This window comes from Eulemur rufifrons, chromosome 9, assembly GCF_041146395.1.
Source record: "Eulemur rufifrons isolate Redbay chromosome 9, OSU_ERuf_1, whole genome shotgun sequence".
NCBI classification, from domain to species: domain Eukaryota; kingdom Metazoa; phylum Chordata; class Mammalia; order Primates; family Lemuridae; genus Eulemur; species Eulemur rufifrons.
In genome coordinates, this window is record NC_090991.1 from 13,397,646 (window position 1) to 13,419,663 (window position 22,018).

At 56.9% G+C, this 22,018-nt stretch overlaps 1 protein-coding gene across 2 annotated transcripts; it reads left to right on the forward strand.

Annotated features, from left to right (window-relative positions):
- Positions 1-5,125: 5,125 nt before the first annotated feature.
- P2RX1 (purinergic receptor P2X 1) lies at positions 5,126-21,305 on the forward strand. 2 transcript variants are annotated; one of them, XM_069483448.1, is made up of 12 exons: positions 5,126-5,470; positions 14,534-14,681; positions 14,985-15,056; positions 15,525-15,594; positions 15,911-16,007; positions 16,327-16,407; positions 16,606-16,747; positions 18,461-18,588; positions 18,994-19,084; positions 19,455-19,520; positions 19,903-20,004; positions 20,117-21,305. In XM_069483448.1, the coding sequence occupies exons 1-12, from the start codon at positions 5,334-5,336 to the stop codon at positions 20,180-20,182; spliced, it is 1,200 nt and encodes a 399-aa protein (XP_069339549.1). In that variant the 5' UTR covers positions 5,126-5,333; the 3' UTR covers positions 20,183-21,305. The 2 variants fall into 2 exon arrangements, with proteins under 2 accessions (XP_069339549.1, XP_069339550.1); XM_069483449.1 differs by lacking the exon at positions 5,126-5,470 and adding an exon at positions 12,386-12,555.
- The last annotated feature ends 713 nt before the right edge of the window (positions 21,306-22,018 follow it).

Consider the following 22,018-nt stretch of genomic DNA (forward strand, 5'->3'; position numbering starts at 1 on the left):
GGCAGCGTGTGTCCCTGGAGTGTGTCCCACATCTCTGCCCACTGGCATCTAGCTGCCACCCTGCCACCTGCCCCACCCCCACCCCAGGAAATGCTGGGTGAAGGTCTGGGGTTCCCAGCGTGCCAGGATCATTCTCTTGGCCTCCAAGACAGGACTCTGAAGAGGCGCTGGCTTTTCCAGAGCCACACCTGAGTGGCAGGTGCATGGCAGGGAGCCTTCACCAGCCTTGGTCTACTTGTTCCTCACATGGACAGCTCTGACAGTTTGTGTACACGTTCAAAGGCCTTTTCTGCATTTTATGACTTGCATGTCACCACTGAGGAAACCAAGGCTGGGAGGGGACCGGGATTTGGTCTGGGCAGGGCTGGTCCTAGACCCTGAATCTCAAGGGCCCCTTGCACCCCACAGAGGGCCCAGCCTGGCTGTTCTGTAGGCCCTTCGACTCTCCCTGAGGTTTCTCTCTTGCTGTTTCCCTCTCCTCCCCGAACCCCAGAATCCCACCCACCTCTGGCCCTTCCAAGCCCAGCTCAAGGCCACCTCCTACCTACCCCACAGCTTCCCTCTGGTCACAATGCCCAGGGGCCTCTATGAGAGAACCAAGGCACCCAGGTGGCCCTACCTGCCTGGGAGCAGGGGCTCTGGGAAGGGAGGAGCCATGTCCCCTGTGTCCCTCATATCCCTCCCCTGGAGGGAAGATTCATCAGGAAGTTTGGCATCTAATCCTCCACCCAGCTGTCCTGGGAAGGAGACTGTGGGCCTGCCCGCAGGACTAACTACAGGATTTGCAGGGCCCATTGCAAAATGAAAACCTGGAGTCCTTTGTTCAAAAAGTAAGGATGACAGCAACAGCAGTACATTAAACCGAGCACAGAGCCGCTCTGAGCACAGGCCTGGTGCGGCTGCACAGGTTGCATGTCCCTCTGTAAGACCTTTCAGACCACAAAACCCTTTCATACACCTCCCTTCCCAGGTCTTCAACCAGCCGTGGGGGATGGGCCGAGCAGGGGCCATTTTACAGATGAGGCGCCCAAGGCCCAGAACCAGCTGTGCCTCGCCCAGTGCCCTCTGAGGGTCTGGTGTGCCGCATGGTGGTGGCCAGGCAGTGTGTGGTGCTGAGATGGGCCGGGGACGCGCGTGGGAGTCTCTGGCCTTCCCTGCAGTGTGGCCTCCAGCCCCACCCGGGCCTGCCCAGCCCAGCTCTGTCCTGCCCACAGCATGGAGTGCACAGGCCAGCACGGGCGGCCAAGGTAAACAGAGTCTCCTCACCTCGCAGCTGCTCACCCAGGAGGGAATTCCCGGGCAGGCCCCGGCACACTTCTCACTGCAGCTGCCAAAATGCCCGTGGGGCCCCCTGCCCCGCCACAGACCAGGACTCTGTGCTCCCCAGACCCCCCACACTGATGTGGGGGGGACCAGGTCGGGGCTGGAAGGGTCGGGGAACGGAAGGGCCGAGGCACAGGCAGGGAGGAGATAGGAAGACGTCTGTGCGCACAAAGGCCTGCACCTGAGTGTCCACGGCGGCTCGATCCGTTATAGGCCCCAGACATCCCTCAGCGGATGAAGGATAAACAAACCGGGTTATGTCCATACAACAGAATTCTCCCCAGTAAAAAGGACCGAGCTACCCATGTAGGGATGACGCTTAAAATCACTGGGCTGGGCAAAAGAATCCCGGCACAGAACGGAGCTCCTGCTGAGTGGTTATCTGCTTGTCTGCCATTCTAGAGACAGAGCGACAGAGCAGATCAGCGATTGCCCCGCCCGGGCCTGGGGAGGAGGGAAGATAGACCACAAAGAGGCAGGAGGGAACATTCTAGGGTGATGAATTTGGGGAGTGGCTCTGTGCATTTGTCAAAGCTTATCAAACTATGTGCCTATGTGGGTGCATTTTATTGTATGTGTTACACCTCAATACAGTTTGATTTAAAAGAAAAAAAAAGAGGCAGGAGCCAGAGAGGTAGAGGGTGGGCACGTGGCCGCCAGTGGGTATAGAGGTGCCAGCACCATCGGGACACTGGGGCGGAGACAGCACCTCCCGAGTGTGCTCAGTGTGTGAGGGGCAGGGCCTTGGTCACCCCAGGAGTCCTCTTAATCCAGGGCAGCAAGAGGCTGGGGACTGAGGGGAAGTGGCCTAGAAGGATAGGGGAGGACCAGGAGGGTGAGACACTTTGGACGCCTGCAAGATTGGACCCATGGAGAGAAGCCAAGCCTGGGGGGCCACTGCTGCACCCCCAGGGTCCCCCTTAGGAAGCCACTGCCCTCCCCCAGCCTCCTGTGTCCCAGATGGCATCTGAGGGGCTGTGTGGCATTGGGGGAGTCCCCGGGACACTGAGGCAGGCCCAGAAGGTGTGGGCGGTTGGACTGAAGTGTGGTCCCTGCACCCTGGGCCCCTGAGTGGCCAAGGAGACCTGTTGGAGCCCGTGCCCACTCCCTTGAGGGCTCGAGCTGGCCTCCAGGCCTGGGCGGTGGCTCCATGACGGGCACCGGCCCCCTCCACGCTCACAGCTAAATTTAGCCAGGCTGGGGAGGCTGTCCTGGGGCGGAGCACTTGGCAGCAGGGCTTTGTCTCCCTACAAGGCCCTGCCCAGTATCCGAGCCGGCCCTGGCCTTTGGGCTTATAAGGCACGACTGGCGGCTCTTAAGTGCTGGAGTCTTTGAGTGGGCTTGGGGCCAAGGCCCCAGACTTTGGGGAGCCTCCTTCCCAGCTGCCAGCAGACATGGGAACTACTCGTCTGTGACCTTGGTCCTCAACTTCCGGAGCCTCAGTTTCCTTATCTGTAAAATGGGGACGCTAGTACCTATCTCATAGGGCTGTTGTGAAGAAAACCCTGCTGAACTCCGGTGTGTGAAACTGACCTCTGCCCTGCTGCCCCCTGACCCCACCCCCACAATGCCTAGCACAGACACAGGTGTCGGGCCCTGGGGGTGCTCCAGCTGGGGCCGAACATGGGAAAACACAGGCCTCACATCACGCATTTTAGAACCAGTGAATGAAACGCTGCCCCCATCAGCTGGCTGACTCTCGCAGAATAATTATCAGGAAAATAAATTTGGGTCTTTGGGGTGCACTTTGGCTGTGATAATATCTCCAAATGAGACAGTCCTCCAAGCCAGTCTGCTTTCTGGAGGGCCAGGGCCAGTGCCCCGGCTGTAGCAGAAGCACATGTGTGCGCTCCAGGCACGTCTGCCCGCCCGTCCGCAAGCCTGGCTCCTCAGAGGAGACGGTGGTGTGAAAGGGACATGGATTGGAGAAGGACTGCCTGACTTCCTTCCTTCCTTCCTTCTTCCCCCCTCCCCCCCTTCCCTCCCCCTCGTGGGGAGTCTGCCACTCCCCAGCACCCGGTGTGCAGTGTGCATGTCAGGGGGACAGGTGGGTGCACAGGGACGCAGGAATGGCTCAGACACTCTCCGCACCCACCGCACTCCCCATCGCAAGCCACTCGTGTCCTGGAGCCACCTATTCTAACTGTCACAGGGTCAGCTGGGAAAGGGACGCGTCCTTTTGTCTGGGATCAAGATCAGGCCAAAGGGACGTGGCCACCACAGCTCTGGCTCCCAACATCTCTGGATTTTCCCTTAGAAAAACCCGGCATGAGCTTCTCCCTCCCTCTCCTGCTGGACTGGCAGAAGCCCTGCGTGGGGTGCGGAGGGGGGACTGGCCTGGGTGCTGGGAGGGGGTCCGGCGCCTGCCCTCTGTGGGGACCCCGTGCTGTCGGGGGAGCAGCTCCGTGCAGACAGCGGCTGGGATTCCCAGCCCAGGCCTGGCTCCCTGCCCAGGCGATTTCCAGCTAATGGCCAGGAAGAAGGCTATTTATCAGCCCTCAGGGTGGGGCATCCACTGACTGCAGGAGGTGGGGCCCTGCTTCAAGCCGGAACCTCCAGTATCGCCCTGGTGAGCTTGGGCAACTCATTTCTCCTCTCTGGGCTCCAGTTTCTTCATCTGCAAAATGAGGGGTGGGGGGGCGGGGAGGCCTCTGGCCCCAGAGAGCTAACTCGGGACCCCACCCCCATCCCACCCCAGCCCTCCCGGGGGAGGATAGGGGCTGCAGAGGGGCTGTACTCCACCCTCAGTAGTGGCCTCAGTTCTCTGTCCCCTTGTGGTTGGCCCCCATCCCCTGGGGGCCTCGACCTATGAGAAAAGTGCCCTTATCGTCCCCACTTGACAGATGAGGCAGCTGGCCGGGGGAGGCAGGGGACTCACCCACGCCCCACAGCCAAAGAGTAGCCGAGCCAGGGGCGGCCGAGCCCAGGCTTTTCCGGCTGGGTCTGGGGGCCCCCAACAGCAAGGTGTGACAGATGAGGCACATGACCTGTGTGGGTGCCTGCCCCTCTCGCTCTCTGATGGTTGGAAAGGAGATGTCAGTCCAACACTGAAGTCTAGTGGGCACAGGCCAGGCTTGGACTCAGAGGGATGGGTGGACGGAAGGTGGTCTACAATAGCGGTCCCCAACCTTTTTGGCACCAGGGACCAGGTTCATGGAAGATAGTATGTCTACGGATTGGGGGTGGGGGGCGTGAGGTGTCATGGGGGAGGTGTGGAGCTCAGGCAGTGATACATGGGCTGTTTCCTAATAGGCCACTGACCGGTACTGGGCCACGGCCTGGGGGCTGGAGACTGCAGGTCTAAAAGGACAGGGGTGGGATTCCTGCCACGAGCTCAGGAAGTGTCAGGCAGCAGGATTGGAAGTGGCCCTCCTTCCTCCTCGGCCCTACTCCCTGTAGGCCCCCAGGGACTGAGCTGCCAACTCTGGGGGGGTGTTGGTGGAGGGTGATGTGTGGCGATAGGGATAGGTGTCTGGCTTTGGACGGTGGGCTCCAGCCTGGGGCCACTCCAGCTTCCCCCAGGCCCTGGCCAGACCTCCGTCCTGCCAGGTTTGGGGTGTGGGATGTCATGGGGGGGGTGACTGATAGCTTTATCTTTGCCCCTGTGATGGGTGGCTGGTGGTTTCCTGCCAACAGCTCCTGTTTCCGGAGGCTTAGCAGGGCCCAAGCAGAGCCAGGAGGGGCAATGGGGCTGGGCCTGGGTGGCCCCACGGGCCCCGCCCCCGTCTATCTTTGGGAATTTATTTGTCCACAGGCGTGGCTGGCCTGCAGTCCGTTGCCTTCCAGGGGCCAAGAGCTGCTCTGACCACCCAATGATCCTCTTTCCCAACCCAAGTCCTCCAGCTGACCTCGAACTGCTGCCCTCTGGCCCCACCTGCCCTGCCCTGATCTTCCTAAGGGGCCAGGAAGCCCCCGGAAGCTCCGCTGTCAAGGTGGGTATTGGTGCCGCGCTTACCCTGAGAGCGGAGGCCACACAGGGGGCTCAATTCTGAGCCCCAGCCGGGCCCACCATGGCACAGCGGCTCCAGGAGGAGCTGGCTGCCTTCTTCTTCGAGTACGACACTCCCCGAATGGTGCTCGTGCGCAACAAGAAGGTGGGCGTTGTCTTCCGACTGATCCAGCTCGTGGTTCTGGTCTACGTCATCGGGTGAGTCTGGGCCCCTCCTGCTGCCCTCTTGCACCAGCCCCCAGCTTGGGCCAAACCCCCAGGCTCTGGGCTGCCCCCTGTGACACCAAGGGGCCCCTCTTTCTCTCCATCCATTGGAAGGCCTTCCCAACAAGCTTCCGTGCTATTCGAAAGGACTAGAAAACCCTGCTAACTCACTGCTGAGATGGGAACACTTAGGCAGGAGGGAAGAAGTCCTGCCTCGGGTCCTGTGGGTTCTGAGGAACCGGCTCAGTGTTAATGGTTCCTCTAAGTGGTGACAGGCCTTCAAGGCCAAGGCCCCACGAACCATAGCCACTGAGTCCTGCCTGTGACCTGCCAAACCAGGCTGCTACCACGAAACAGAGGCCACATCCCCTTTTACAGGCCAGAGAGGACAGGCTCTCCTACCACCCTCCCTGCCTAAATCAAGGACATCGTGGGATAGTTGAGTCCCCTGGAGCAGCGAAATCCTCAAATTCTGAAACCTGGTGCCTTATAATGGCAGCACGTCAGGCAGAGGATGGAGGTCACTTGTCCTAGGATGACATTTCCTTCCTTTCTGGGCATCTCTGGACCTGTCTCACTCCCTGCTAGGAGTGCAAGGTCAGAAGCAGGGTGGGACTCCCGAAGTCTGGTTGTCCCAGGGAACACGCAAAGGCCATTTTCCTGAAATCAATCTGGCTGTCCCTGGCAGGGGCTTGCACACGTGAGTGTGCTTGTGTGGGCATGTGTGTGTTACGTGGATGCACATGTGCCCTACCCAGAGCTCTGTGCCCATGCACATGCCCTCATGTGTCTGGGTGTGTGCCCAATGGTGTGTCCCTGGGCCTGGGTGCCCACATGTGTGTATATGGCTGTGTCCATGCCTGCCTGTGCCTGATGCATGTCCCCTGGGTGTAGTGCATCATATCACTCACGGTGACTCTGCAAAGGGCTCCTAGAGGCCCCGGGGCCACTGAAGGGAGCTCAGTCCCTGCTGGGGACCTGGGGGTGCCTGGCAGCCCCAGCCAGACTTTGCTGAGTGATTCTGAGGTCTGTGCCCCTCTGGTCTCCAAGTCCCCATTTTTGCTGTGGTTCCAAACCAGGACTGCTAAATGAAGCTCAGGGCAGGCTGACCAGGGTCCCAAACACTGGTCCCCCCAGAACTTCTGGCATCCCAAAGAGCCTTCCTGCCGCCCCACCCAGCCTCCAAGGCCTCAGAGCTGGTCAGGTGGAGCCAGGGCCAGGACTCAGCCTCCCTTCTGTTCACAAAGCAATTTGACATCTGTGATGTTGGTTGAGCTTGTGAGGGAAACTGAGGCCCAGAGAGGAGCAATGGGGTTTCCAGGTTCATGGCAAGTCAGCAGCAAATCTAGTTAGAGTTGAGGCTTCCTGAACCCCAGGTCTCTGCTCGGCCCTCCCTTTTCACCATCTCAGGGGTTCTGGGGAACCTTTCTAATGGGCCCTGATGATGGGATGCCGGGCACAGGGCAGGCCTGAAAGCCCACCATTAGCTTCACTCCTGATCCTCCAGGGAAGAGAGGTGGCCCCCTCAGGCCCAGCCTGCCCCTCCCCCAAAGAGGCTGGGAGAATGTTGTCCTCACTCTCACCCCCACGGCTCCCTATTTCTGCTTTCAGATCAGCAACTGTGAGCAGTAGCAGGGCCCTTTGGTGTGTTGGTCACAGACTGTCAGAGTGGAAGGGACAGTCAACATCCCACCCCGCCAGCTGCAGCATATACCCCAAGCTGCCATCCAGCCCTGAACACATACTTGCACTGACGGGGACCTCACTACCTCTCTCCTCCCTCCTCCCCTTCTTTCCTCCTGAGACAGTCTCATCAGTTTCCAGATGGATGTAGCTCTTCTCAGCGAGGCTCAGAGGCACAGTGCTGTAGCGGGAATCTCTCAGCTAGAAAGAGGCTAACCAGGATTTGAATCCAGCTGCATCTGTATGGCTCCAAAGTCAGCCTTGATAGCCTGGAAAGGAGGCATCCCCAGAGAGGGGCACTGACCTGCCTGAGTCACACAGCAGAGTGGGAAGGCAGGGTGCCCCTACTATACATCGAGGCCAGGCGTCCAGCTCAGCCTGGGCTGTGGCTTCTGCTGCTTCTGGTGCCCCCATCTGGCTGCTGCCTGGTGCTGCACTGACCCCTCAGCTGGGAGCCCACAACTGCACACCAAATCCCAACCCAGCTTGGACTCGGTCTCAGCAACTCGGGCCTCAATTTCCCAACTGTTCCTCCACAGGTCAGGGATCGGAGGGACCTCCCTAAAGATATTGCACTCAGCGCGGCAGTCTGCTCTTTCCTGAAGAGGGCTCTGCTTAAGTTCTCTCTCCTTTCCCAGATATCTGTCTGAATGTCTGGTCCTGTGGGCATTGCAGGGGGACAGAGGAGGGACAGAGAAGAACAGCCAGACCCCTGGGCCCCAGAGATAGGGCAAAGCCCAGGTGGGGGATGGGTAGACAGAGAGACAGAACTGGACAGAGGGACGGACACTGGAGCACGACTCAGATGAAGGGAGAGAGGCTCTGAGACCTAGAGGTGGAGAGAGAGTTACCGAGGCAGAGGCAGAGCGGCTGAGATGCCGAGAACCCAACCAGACTCCAAAGAGGGAAGCTGAGGCTGTGGTCTCTATGGTCGTGCTCCTCCAGGAAGTGCAAGTGCAGGGAGCGAGTGGGCCTGAGCCTCTAGAAGATGATGCACTTTTGGCTCCATTTAAGATGGCCTCACTGTTAGAGCTGTCCCCTAGGAAGTGATGAGCTCCCTGTCCCTGGAGGTGTGCAGGCAGTGTGCTGTCATCCATGAGCCAGCAGGCCCGTGCTAGGGTTGTGCTCAGACATGTTCCTGCCTGGGGGGCTCGGGTTGGGAGAGGAGAGGGGTGTCTGGCTGCAGCACACAGGAGGGTCCCCAAAGGGATTTGTGAATGTTGCCTGGCGAGATGGACCTGGGAAGCCTTCCTGGAGGATGTGACATGATGGTAGAACCAGTCATGAGCCAAGGCTGGGGCTGTAGGCAAGGCCAGTCTGCTCTCAGCTTTCTCCCCAGCCCCTCTCACTTCAGTCCTCCTCATCCCCTGCACCCCCACACAGGGCTCTTCAAATCACACGTTCTGAGATCTCCAAGTGGATCACAGAGCTCATCAATCAGGGATAAGGATAAATACAAATTATTGCTGGGAGAAACGCACCAGGGGCCATTTCTGTGGCATCTTCTCCGTGCCTAGTGCTGTGCCGGGGGGACAGAGGCAGGACACAAGCTGGGCAGAGGGAGAGGGCAGAGCTGAGGATGAGTTAGCCAGAACTCCTTGGGTTGCTGTGTCAGAAGCCCAGTCAAACAGGATTTAAACAAAGCGTCGGGGGCATTGAGAGGTTTATCTGAGAAATCAGTGTGGGCTTCAGGCCTGGCCGGACCCCCAGGACGAGGGCACAGGAGGAGGAAGGTCTACGGGGAGATGAGGAATGCAGGTTGGTCCAGTCTGGGTTCTCAAAGGAAGCTATCCAGGATCTGGCTGCTCTTCTTGCTCTATTGTCCTCTGTGGAGGCTTCATTCTCAGGCAGATTCTCTGGCTTCATAGTGGCGAAACGGCCACCAGCAGCTCCAAGCTCACATCTCACCAGCGGAGTCATCCCCACGGCATGAGGCGTCTCCTCCAGAGTTCCAGCAAGAGCCCCAGCCCAACTCCTATTGGCTGGGGCCGGGTCATGTGCCCAGCCTAGAACCAATCATTGTGGCCGAGGAAATGGAATGCCCTCATTGGAGGAGCCTGGTGTGTGCCCCTTCCTGGTCCAGCCGCCCAGGGGAAGAGCGGAGTGTAAACAAAGGTTCTAGAAAAAGAGTCACAAGGACCATGCTGAAGGGAGCGTAAAAGGAGCCCAAGGGAGAGGACGTGGAGGGCTGAGCAGGGCTGTGGGCTGAGGAGCATGGGATTTCTCCTGCCGATGGTGGGGAGCCGTGGAGGCCGGCTACAGAGGAGGGACTGGGGCGGGGCAGGGGCTGGACCGCTGTGACGGGAAGAGAGGGTGAGGCTGTACCCAAGGCAGAGGCAGTGAGCATGGAGGACAGATGTCATCATCCTGCAGGCCCCACACCTGGGGTGGCCACTGCTTAGCGTCTGTCTATCATTGCCATGCATGCTGGGGCGCATGCACCCAGCACGGCCAGAGTTTCTGACTTCTCGAGAGAAGTGGGAAATTGGAATTTATGTGTGAAAGAAACCTCTTGGTTTTTAGAGGTTGGTGACTCATTCAAAGAATTTAAAAGCACACATTGTTGGCTTGACTTGTCTGCGGGTTATCTGTTTATTAACCTCTGAGCCCCCAGTGTGGGCCCCAGCTCTGAGCTCAGGTCCCTTCTAGGCCTGGAGTCTAGTCTTGCGCCTCCCCAAGGCTGCTGGTGCCTGACACCCTGCACCCCATCAGGTCAACTCTTGCCTGTGGCCCCTGTGCCCCAGCAGCCACCTGACCTGTCCTCCCAGCCCCGTACTGAAGCTGCCCGCCAGCACCTGCCCCAGCTCCTCCCGTGTCTCAGCCTTCCCACACCCAGCCCCTCTGGGTCCTTCGATGAAAGCCAGCGAAGGACAGGAAGGACTGGGGGACCCAAAGAACATGGGCATGATGGGAAGGGTGGCCGTGAGGATGATGCCCAGGTGTTGAGCCTGGGTAATGGGGTAGGGACAGCACCATCCTCCATGACGAGGACACAGGAGGAGCAAGTTCTAAGAGGAGATGAGTTTAGGTTGCTCCAGTTGAATTTCTGTTTGTATAGTGGTTAGCACTCTGCATTGAGATAGATTTCATCCACCATAACAGTCACCTCTTTTAAAAAATACAACTCTGTGGTTTTTAGTATATTCACAAAGTTGTGCAACCACCACATTAGATAGTTGTGCAGATAATTCCAGAACATTTTCATCGTTCCAAAAAGAAATCCCATACCATTTAGCAATCAACCCCGTCCCCCATTTCTCCTCTTCACTGCCTACTTTGCTCGTTCCAGAAATTTCATACAAATAGAATCCTACAATATGTGGTATTTTGTGTCTTCTTTCACTTACGATAATGTTTTCAAAGTTAGTCCATGTTGGTTGGTTGTAACCTGTATCAGTCTTCATTACTTTTTTTTTTTTTTTAAGAGATAAAGTCTTGCTCTGTCACGCAGGCTGGAGTGCAGTGGCATGATCATAGCTCACTGTAACCTGGAACTCCTAGGCTCAAGCAATCCTCTGGCCTCAGCCTTCTGAGTAGCTAAGACTACAGGCAAGTGCCACAATGCCCAGCCAATTAAAAAAAAAAATTGTAGAGATGGGATCTGGATATGTTGTCCAGGCTAGTCTCGCACTTCTTGCCTCAAGCAATACTCCTGCTTCGGCCTCCCAAAGTGCTAGGATTACATGTGTGAGCCACTGCACCTTCACTACTTTTTATAGCTAAAGAATATTCCATTGTATGGATAGTTCACATTTTGTTTATCCATTCATCAGCTGATGGACGTTTGGGTTATTTCCACTTCTTGGCTCTTATGACTTCTTGGCTGCCATGAATATTTGTGTACAAGTTTTTGTGTGGACATAAGCTTTTATTTCTCTTGGGTATATACCTAGGAGCAGAACTGCTGTGTCAAATGGAATGCCATGTTTAACTTTTCGAGGCATTGCAGGACTGTTTTGGAAAGGGTCCACTTGAACTTGAGATACCTATGAGACATCTGAGTCCAGTTGGAGATATAGACATTTATATACACGTGGTTCCTGACTTGCATGGTTCAACTTACAATTTTTTGACTTTATAATGGGTTTGATCATAAGTTGAGGGGCATCTGGACTTATGATGCTTTGACTTACAATTTTTTGACTTTGTGGTGGGTTTATTGGGGTATTAAATGCATTTTTGACTTACAGTGGGTTTATTGGGATGTGGCCCCATTGTAAGCTGAGGAGCATCTGTGTAAGTTCCTTGAGTGCGGGATTTTGTTTGTTCATTTCTGTATTTTTACTGTCTAGACCAGTGCTTGGCAGATAATAGAGGCTTGATAAATACATATTTGTTGAATGACTAAATGAATGTGTGGAATAGAATCTCAGGGGAGTGTAGATCTGGAGCTAGAAATCTGGGGACGCAGCGTGTCTACGACAGCCCACTAGGGGCTCTGCCTGGGCCGTGAGTGGAAGCCAGGCGACTGGGGACAGATTGACATTGAAAGAGGAATTAGTGCAGGAGAACCAGAGACTGTGAAAATTGGAGGTTTTAGTTAGTATGTGCCTACTGCATGCCATGCACGGTGCTAATTTCCTTAAAGAGAATTCATGGAAACTTCCCCCAAACAATTAACTAGATGCTTTTGTCTCCCTGGGGCACAGGACTGAGTACATACTAGGGCCTTCCTAAATATTTATTGAGTGAGCAGCATCTTTGAGGTAGGTGCCATCGTCTCTGTTTTACTGAGAAAACCAGGGCTCAGAGAGGTTTAGTCTCTACCCTGGAGCCACACAGCTGGGGAGTGGCAGGGCTGGTACCTGATCCTGGGCCCCTCCACCACATGGCCTCTTCCAGCAAGGGCCATAGGAAAAGAGCCCCAGGACAGGGTGTTGCTGAGGACCAGGCAGAAAGCCTGGGAAAGATTATTTCTGGAAGAGGAGCGGCCTCTGAAGATGCCAGTGTCTTTGACATCAGGGCCCCTTGGTGGCTTTCCCGAGTGGTGACAAGGTCGGGTCACAAGGCATGGTTTTGGAGGAGTGGGCCTGGCACCATAGTCATTCTATTAATATTGTTACCAGAACTGAGGTCATTAATGCTGGATTGGACTTTTCCCTTTGACCCTCAAGACCGGCAGCCCCAGGGCCAGACACAGCCCGGAAACATTGCATCAGCCCCAGCACGCAGGCTCAGTGCGGCTCTGCTTGCCCTCTGCGCTCTGGCTCCTGGGAGAACGTCGAAGCCAGTGCTGCTCAGCGGAAGTGGGCAGAGTCCTGGTGACCTCAAGCCCAGGGTCTGCCCCCTGCTTGGCCTCTGACTCTTGGGAGGGACACTCCCCCACGCCTCAGTTTCCTCAACTATATTATGAGTTGGTACCAGGCAAAGAGAGAAATGCCGCTAGGATGTTGGAGGTAGGGGTGCAAGAGGGAGGGAAGCGGCATCTCCTGCAGAGGGGTTCAGAATATGGAGCAGCTCCCCCTGGCCCTTGCAACGGCTCCTTCAAGCTTGGGCACAGAGCCAGAGGCCTTCCGGGAAGAAGGGACCTAAGGAGTGTGGGGGGATGGGGGATGCTCCTACTCTCCTTGATAGGGCTGGAGGCAGCGCGGCAGGCCCAGGACACTGAGAATCAACGACCTTTATCATGCCTTACCTGTTGCTATCTGGGACCTGCAGGGGACAGCAGTGACCATGCTTAGGCTTAGGGAGTGTGTGGCTTGGCTCTAGTGCCAGGGTGAGAGAGGGGCTTGGAGAAGAGGTGACTATGGGAGGGGAAAAGAGGTAGGCTGCCTCCCTGGAGCCTGGAGCAGGGGGACAGCCCTGGAGAGCTAGTGGTGACTCTGGGTCTACAAGACCTGGAGAATTCTGTTACCAGGCCTGAGCCCTGGGGGACAGGAGAGAGGAGTGCATGGCTTGGAGCTCTGCTTGGACAGGTGAGCTTGCGGTAGGGTAAGAGGTAGAGGGGGCATGACACATCTGCCCATAGGGCTACTCACAGATTTGCCCTAGAAGTATGCAACTACACACCTCAATGTGCACCACACACACACACACACACACACACCCCTTAAATCTCCATGAAGAATATTTCCTGAAGGAAGGAGGATCACACCCTGGAGAGAAATATTATCTGGGACTCTTTCATTTGTAAGCAACAGAAATAAAATGCAAACTGGCTTAAATAAAGGAAAGGAATTTATTGGCTTACATAACTGAAAAGTCCAGAAGTGGATTTTCAAGGATGCTTCAGGCATGGCTGGATCCAGGTGCTCAGACAACATTCTCAGGAGTCTGCCACTCTCCATCTTCTGGTGTGACTTTTCTCTAGGTGGGCTTCATTCTCAGGCTTGCTGTCTCCATGAGGTAACAAAGATGACTAACCACAGTTTTAGTCTTGCAGCTGCCCTGCTTAGCCACCCAGCAGAGAGGATATTTCTTTCCCAGTAATTCCCAGAAAAACCTGTCCTCGTTGCTGAAACTCCCCAGGTCATGTGCCCATCCGTAGACCCATCACTGTCACCAGGGGGATGGAACATTGATTGGCAAGCCTTGGCCATCTGCCCACCCCTGGGGCTGGGAGGGAGGTTAGCCCCACCTTCCAGATTGGAAGTGGAGAACCCAAAGGAACAGGAATTCTGAATGCTGGGAAGGGAAGGCCAGAAGTTCCCAAGAAGCTGGGAGACCTCTAGCCTGAGTCACCTCCACAGGAGCCTCACCTGGGGGGCTGGATGCTGCAAGCCCTTGAGAGGGCCACTTCCCCCTTCTGTTTCCCTTCCTGTTCCCCTTCCCAGGGGTTCCCAGCATGGCTGGGTTAATAATAATAACTACTGTCTATACAGCACTTACTGTGTGCCAGTCCCCTTTCTAAGTGTTTTTACATGCATTAACTCATTTAACCACCATCACAGTACCATTATTATTCCCATTTTATAGATGAGAAAACTGAGGCACAGGGGGATTTACTAGCTTACACCAAATCACACGGCATGTGAGTAGGGGACCTGGATTTCAGATCTGGGCTGCTGGACACCAAAGGTCAGACTCTCGGCCAGCACGCTCTGCTGTCTCTTGGTGGGAGGACCTCAGGAAGGAAGGAGCTCCCTGGAAAGAAGGATTGGGGTCTAAGAGTGTTTCCCTCCAGGTCCCAGCAAACTCTGCTGGTGGAAAAGGATCTGAAAGCATCGTTCAGTAGGTCTCCTCCCTGGGAATTGGTATTTTCATAGTGAAAAGAATGGTGGGACTTCAGGCACAGGCCGGCAGGGGGCGGCAGACGAGGCTGTCCTGCCTCCTGCCCAAGAGTAGCTTCAGGAGCAGACAGGGCTCAGAGATGCACCAGGGAGAGCCGGGGAAGTCCAGCTGGTGCCAGAACCGCAACTCCCTGTGGCCCCGCAGGTGGGTGTTTGTCTACGAGAAGGGGTACCAGACGTCCAGCGGCCTCATCAGCAGCGTATCTGTGAAGCTCAAGGGCCTAGCGGTGACCCAGCTCCCGGGCCTCGGACCCCAGGTCTGGGACGTGGCTGACTACGTCTTCCCCGCCCAGGTGAGGCGGCTCAGGGTTGCACCTTCCACTCGCATGGCCTGGCTCAGAGCTGGGAGGGACTGTGTCCCACCTCCCTGTGGGACCAGTCCAGCTCCTCTCTCTCTCTGGACCTCGGTTTCCCTAACCGTGAAGGAGGGGCAGAAGCAGCCTGGTAACGTCACCCCACTTTGACATCGTGGGGTGCAGAGGCTGCTGGGAGTTGTGTGGGTGGGCTCTAGGGCCTGCTGGGGCAGCGTGTGGGTTCTCAGGCTGTTCTCCCAGCTCCCAGCCCTGCCCCACCCTCCCTCTGCCTCTCACTTCCAGGGGGACAGCTCCTTCGTGGTCATGACCAACTTCATCGTGACGCCACATCAGGTTCAAGGCCACTGCGCAGAGGTGAGGACTTCTGCCCACACCCCCTGCTTGGACCCACAGGGGAAAATGACATGGAGAGGAGGTCCCCGTGGGCATTGGAGGTGAAGCCAGATAGGCTCCCTGCAGGGGCCGGGATGGTGGAATTTCAGACACACATTCACACAGAGTAACTGTCAGCCATGGCAGGGCTGAGCCTCCCCTCCCAGCTGGGTGCCAAGCAGGAGGCTGAGTCCTAGTGCACCCCACCATGCCCCAAGTCCCCACCCTCTGCCAGCTGACATTGGCAATGGGTAGCTGGGCATGAGCCCAGAGGGGTCCTTGGCAGAGGAGTGTGGGAGGGAACTGGGGGGAAGGAGGTTGTGAGCAGGGGTCCCCCCGAAGAGGTCTGAGACTCTGCCCCACGTCCTCCCAGGGCCCTGGGGGTGGGGGGAGGCTCTTCTCAGGACCCCACCCAAGGGGTCTGGGGCCAGCAGATCTCCCCTCCCCCAGCACCCGGAAGGGGGCCTGTGCAGGGATGACAGTGGCTGCAGCCCTGGGAAGGCAGAAAGGAAGGCCCAAGGTAAGGTTGGCCTCCTCCTGTCCCCTCCACAGACCCTTCAGCCCCAGGGCCTGCTGTCCTCCTGCCCGCCTCGGCACTGACCTGCCTCTCGCCACACCCCTCCTGCCAAGTTTGTCCTTCACTGGGGGACTCCCTAGTCCCTCCTGCTCTCTCGCCCCCTGCCGCCTGGCTTGGCCTGCCTTATCCCCAACCCAGTCGCATTTCTGTCCTCTCTTGGGTTGTCCATCACTTGGGGCTTCTGGAGGAGAGGACTGGGGGGGCCTCCTCTGCACTCCTGGCTTGTGGGGGGCTCCTAGGGCTTTCTCCCTCTTTCCAGGCATCCGTACGGGCAAGTGTGTGGCCTTCAATGACACTGTGCAGACATGTGAGATCTTTGGCTGGTGCCCCGTGGAAGTGGATGACAATGTCCCGCGGTAACACCCTGTTCTTCCAGGGAACCGGGAACAGGGTCCCCAGTCCAGACAGAGGGGAATCTGATCTGGAAGGATCTGTCTCCCCTTTCTCTGACCCCACCCTCACCCTAGCCGTGCAGCCCAAGCCAAGCCTCCCCCTGTCCCCTGGTCAGGGGCCTGTGAGTTCAGCATTCCAGCACACTCGCCCCTCTCTGACCCAGGCTGCAGGAAGACCCTGCATGCTCTGACCACCCCACCACCCCCCACTGTGCCAAGCTCTGCGTGGGGCACACAGGGGGCCTCCTGGGGAGGGGCGGTGAGTGAGTGTGGTCTCCTCCAGCCCTGCCCTTCTGCGAGAGGCCGAGAACTTCACTCTCTTCATCAAGAACAGCATCAGCTTTCCACGCTTCAAGGTCAACAGGTTCGTGGGAAATGCGCTTCCCGAGGCCGCTCCAGCTGGCGCCAACTGTCTCCGGCTCCCCCCACTCCTGCTGGTTTCGCTCTGGAGGCAGAAACCCGGGCCAGGCCCCTGGGGTGGGCTGCCGAGGGGCCATGCTGGACCCGTGAGGGGTCCTCCCAGCTGGCACATCGCTGCTGCCAACGTCCCCCATCCCCGTAGGCGCAACCTGGTGGAGGAGGTGGATGCCGCCTACATGAGGACCTGCCTCTATCACAAGACCCTGCACCCTCTGTGCCCCGTCTTTAAGCTCGGCTATGTGGTGCAAGAGTCGGGCCAGGATTTTAGCACCCTGGCTGAGAAGGTATGGGGGGTGGTGCCAGGCAAGTGGGGAGGGCGGGGCCCCAGGATCATATTAATAATAAGGCTTCTCAGGCCCAGTTAATCCTCCCAAGCCTCCCTGGCGTGGGCTGAGTATTTGTGCAGGTCTGTCGCCTCATACTGGGGCCCCCTGAGGGTCAGATCTTCAGTGGGGCCTGGCATGGACCTGGCACGAGGGAGGTGCCCAGAATGATTGTCCACGGGCAGGCATTGGCACCTTCTTGTTTGCTGATGTCCTGCTATTTAAAAAATATTAGATAAAAGCAATGTGAATGCTATAGCCCTTGGCCCCGAGAAATCCCGAGAGCCTCACAGTCACCTGAGCTTCCGAGAGAAGCAGTACCTTCTAATGAGCACAGACCTGGCTGGCTGGGTTCAAATCCCGGCTCTGCCCCAACAAGCAGCTTGACCTCAGACAAGTCTCTTAACTGCAGCGTGTCTGAGCTTTTGCACCTGTCAAGGGAGGGCAATAATGGCGCCAGTCTCGGTGGGGTTGTCTGGAGGATCGAGTGAGTTCATACCTGGGACTGCACTTCCGTACTGCCTAGCATGTGGCAATCCTACGTACCTGTTCCCACGTGTTCCTTATCATCCCTGCTCTTGCAGCTGCCTATTCAGGGATGGAAATCAGTCCCTTTTCTGTGATGTTACCCAAAACAAAACCCACTCACAACACATTTGTCTATAGCAGAGGTCAGCAAACTTTTTCTTTCAAGGGCCAGACAGTAAATATTGTCAGTTCTGCAGGCGGTGTGGTCTCTGTGCCAACTACCCAAGTCAGCTGCTGCAGGGCAGAAGCAGCCACAGACAATCTGTGAACAATGGACGTGGCCAGACTCGGCTCATGGCTTCAGTGGGCTGCCCCCAAAGGGGTTTACACCGTAGCAACATGTATGACCTAAAGGCTGCATGTTAGACAGCCCCCCACCCCCCACCCCGTTCCTAAAGATCTCCCTGCCATCCCCCACTGGAAATTTCTCAGTACCACCCTCCCACCAGGTTGCCCAGCTCCCTGCCCCCTTCTCTGCCCACCTGCCAACTCTTCCCCTGTTGCTCAGGCCTCCCCCACCTGTCCTGTTGCTTGCCCTGCCCAGAGGAGCTTCGCTTCCTCCCATGTTCCCTTCCCAATCCACGTTTTCACAGACTCGCTCTCTCATTCAACAGCTATCTGCTTACCTCCCACGCTGTGACTTGTGCTAGGAACTCAGGAGTCAGTGACAAATGAGACAGACACCTCTGTCCTCCTAGAGCTTACAGTCCTGGAGGGGATGGATTAATAAATAATGACACAAAATAAATATATGATTGATTACAAGGTGACAAATGTTCCGGAAGAAAACACATAGTTCTTCCCACAACAGGAGGGAATAACAAGGACATATTTTAGATTGGGAGTGGTGGTCAGGGAAGGATGAGAAAGAGCCAGGATTGTGGAAAACTGGGGCAACAGCACATGCAAAGGCCCTGAGGTAGGAAGAACTTGTATTCTAGAAATGGTCAGTGAGCTGGCGTGTGGAGTGTGATGGGTGGGTGGTGAGGCCAGAGAGGGTGGCAGGCCCGCTACCCCAAAACAGTGTTTCAGTGTCTTTTTTTCAAACAAAAGTGTTCCCTTTTTGAGAGCGTGCTGGTGCCAGGTGTAAGACAGGAGGTTCTCTATCCTAAAATCCCAGATTGTAAATGCCTACGTTCCTGGTAGGGTGGAGTGGTTGGCATCACCATCGACTGGCACTGTGACCTGGATTGGCATGTGCGACACTGCAAACCCATCTACGAATTCCATGGGCTGTATGAGGAGAAAAATCTGTCTCGAGGCTTCAACTTCAGGTGCCTGCCAGCGCATCCTTCTTTGTGGTCCTGTGGGACTTTCTACTCTCAAACCCCTGTGGGGCTGAGCAAGTGTCCCCAGAGGGAAGCAGAGGACCCTGGGCAGCTCCCGTTCTGCCTGGGTGGCCAAGCAGGAAGCCAGCAGGGAGGAAGACCCTAGAGGCCTGAACCCCCTGCCCCTGGTCTCAGTCCCCTTGAGGCCCACCTGGCCGGGACTGGCTGGGGAAATTGCCGACATCTGGAGCTGGGGCTGGAGTTGAGCGCAGCGTTCCTGGGATCCTGCCTGGGGTCGGGATGGGGCTGTATTCACAGACCTCTCAGGGCTCCCAAAACCCTGATGCTCTGAGAACCCCAGGCCCAAGACAGTTGTCCATCAGCCTCCTGCCACCTCATCCCTTCTCCAAGGTTTGCCAGGCACTTCGTGGAGAACAGGACCAACTACCGTCACCTCTTCAAAGTGTTTGGGATTCGCTTTGACATCCTGGTGGATGGCAAGGTGAGTACCCAGCGTGAGGCGGTTGGCAGCTGAGACATATTCTCGGTCCCCATGAGTGCCTGTAGTTATGGACGACAGGTGGGTTCCTTCCAGTAACAGATGGGGCTTGGGGGATGTTGAGGGCAGGGCTTTGCAGCCTGTGACTCTGCCTCCCCAACAATCTCTCTGGGTCCAAGGAGGCAGAGCCAAGGTCAAAACCCAGGTCTACTGCCTGGCAGCTGGCTCCCCGTGTAGAGTCGGGGCCCTGCGAGCAGGCGGTGGGGGGCTTTCACAGCCAAGGGGTGGGGAAGCCCCTTGTCCCAGCCTTGGCCTTTTCCAGTCTGTCCCCTTCAGACTGTGACCCTTCTCTCTCCCTGGGTCCTACCACCAGGCCGGGAAGTTTGATATCATCCCCACAATGACCACCATCGGCTCTGGGATTGGCATTTTTGGGGTGGTAAGTGTTGGGGTCACTGTGCCGAGGTCAGCCCCTCCTCTTCTGCCTCTCAGTAGCAGCAAGCCCCTCACCCCAAAACTTAACCCTAACTGTCGATCATTATTGAGCCAGCAGCTGCCCAGCCCACCACCCAAGACCCATGGTGTACCTGAGAAAGCTGAGGCCCAGGGCTGGGCAGGACAGAGGTGGGGTGGGGCTGTCTTGGATTCCTGAGGGTCCTGCAGTGCCTCCTCCCCCACCAGGAAACTGAGGTCTATGGAAGGGCAGCTTCAGCCAGGGCCACTCCAGGGCCATCCGTCAGCAGGGACTGAGGTGGGACGTGGAGGGCTCTGCACCCACCCCCAGAGTCCCATGCTGTACCCACACCCCTTCCTGCCCCCAGGCTACGGTTCTCTGTGACCTGCTGTTGCTCCACATCCTGCCCAAGAGGCACTACTACAAGCAGAAGAAGTTCAAATACGCAGAGGACATGGGGCCAGGGGTGGTAAGAGAGCTTCCTGAGTCGGTCCTTCAAAGGCCTCAGCCCCATGGGTCTGTTTTGTGGGGGGTCAGCTGCTTCCCCAGGGCTGACTCACATCCCCCCAATGCATACACAGGGCGAGCGTGACCATGCAGCCACCAGCTCCACCCTGGGCCTGCAGGAGGACATGAAGACATCCTGACCCTCGGGCCCTGGCTCCTGGCTGGATGCAGTGCGAGGCTTCGGGCTGGGACCCACCAGGTCTCCCTCTCAGCCAGGCGGACACCAGTTTGCTGGCAGCTCAGGGTGGACGCTAGGAGAGACCTGTGCAATTCTGGGCTCTGACTCCAACCACACACCCCCAGTCTCAGCCACTCCTGGTCGGGAAGGGTCCCTCTCACACGCCTGTACCCTGGCTTTGTGCTTCTCTCTCTGGGACCTCATTGTCCATCCACTGCCTCAGTTTCCCTAGATCTGTGCTCTCCAGTGTGGCAGCCTCTAGCCATAGGTGACTATTTAAATTTAAATTAAATAAAATTGAACAAAATAAAAATTTAGTTCCTCAGTCGAACTAGCCACATTTGAACTGCTCAATAGACAGATGCGGCTAGTGGCTGCCACACTGGACGGCACAGAACATTTTCACCATTGCAGAAAGTTCTATTGGACAGCCCTGTCTCTTCCTGGCCTCAGATTTCCCTGGGGAGTTTACTGACAATGCAGACGCCTGGGCCCACCCTGGACCCCTTGAACCAGAAGCTCCAGTGCTGGCCATGTGATCTGCGAGGACAGCAAACTCCCCAGGCCATTTTGGGCCCTAAGTTTAAGAACTGCTGTCCTAGAGCTTTCTGATTCTATGCTCCTGATTGGGTGCCAGACTTAGCCCTGGGCCCGCACTACCTGGCAGGTGCAAGCACTGAGCAGGGTCTCAAACACCCCCGGCATGTGTGTAGTGTGCCCACATGTCACATGGTGTCTCATGCACACAACCTAACGTATACACCACCCACGTGCACACAGCTGTCCATCCACACGGTGTATCTGAATAGCGTGGGACCTACAAACACAACCATCTGAACACACCCACACCGCCAGCACAGACACATGCATGGTCTGTGCCATGTCACCTCCATGGAGAAATGCTTCTTCCAAGTGTGTCTGGCCAGGACGGCCCTTCTAGCCATGAACCTTCACTCAGCTACCTGAGTTGGGGTGGGAGCCTGGGCCGAATGCTGGGCTCCTGCCCGCAGCTCGGCCCCAGCTCCCAAGGCCTGCCTGGCTCTGGCTGAGCACAAGGTCTGGTGAAAGCCATGGGTTGGGCATAATAAAAGGAACGAGGACAAACCTCTGCCTTCTGTGCTTTCCGTCCAGACCTCTCTTAAACTCTGTGTGCCCACCTGTGAAACGTGGGGCCGGCCATCTCTGAGGTCTGCTGGATGCGCCGGTGGGTAGCCATGAGCCCAGCAGGGTCAGTGCCAGGGGTCAGCTCACCTCTGTCCATGGGCCTCTGTCATGTCCCCACAGGACACTGGCACTTGTCCCCATCCTCCAGAAGCCTCTCCCATGGTTGTGAGAGGCCTGGCACGGGGATAAGGAGAGAACCCCAGCAGTGGCCTCAGGAAACAGGGGGCAGGAAGGGGCTGGCCGTCCCAGGAGGAGGATCTGAGGGAATCCCAAAGAAGGAGACAGTGTGGAAGGATACCCCAGGGGCCCTGCTGTGGGCATGACCTCCGGTCTGGAGCCATGTAGGGTCTCTTGGCACCTCCATTACCATGCTCTGCCTAGACCAGCACCGTCCCCTGGAACTTCCTGCCATCATGGGAACGTCCTCTATCTGCACTGCCCAATGTGGTATCCCGTAGCCACAGATGGCCACTGAGCACTTGAAATGTGGCCAGTGCAACCAAGGAACTGAAGTTGTTATTTTATTTACTTTTAATTAATTTGAATAGCCACATGCCGCTAGTGGTGACCAGATTAAACAACACAGGCTAGCCCCTCCCATCTCCCTCAGGCCTTTGGCCTTTTGCCCTTTTCT

What these genes read in the sequence shown, in the direction of transcription:
- P2RX1 (XM_069483448.1), top strand. Translation starts at nt 5,334, where the DNA reads ATGGCACAGCGGCTCCAGGAGGAGCTGGCTGCCTTCTTCTTCGAGTAC. An exon ending in TTCAAGGCCACTGCGCAGAG is followed by an intron (nt 15,057 to 15,524) that starts GTGAGGACTTCT and finishes CCCCTCCCCCAG; the next exon opens with CACCCGGAAGGGGGCCTGTG. An exon ending in GGCAGAAAGGAAGGCCCAAG is followed by an intron (nt 15,595 to 15,910) that starts GTAAGGTTGGCC and finishes CCCTCTTTCCAG; the next exon opens with GCATCCGTACGGGCAAGTGT.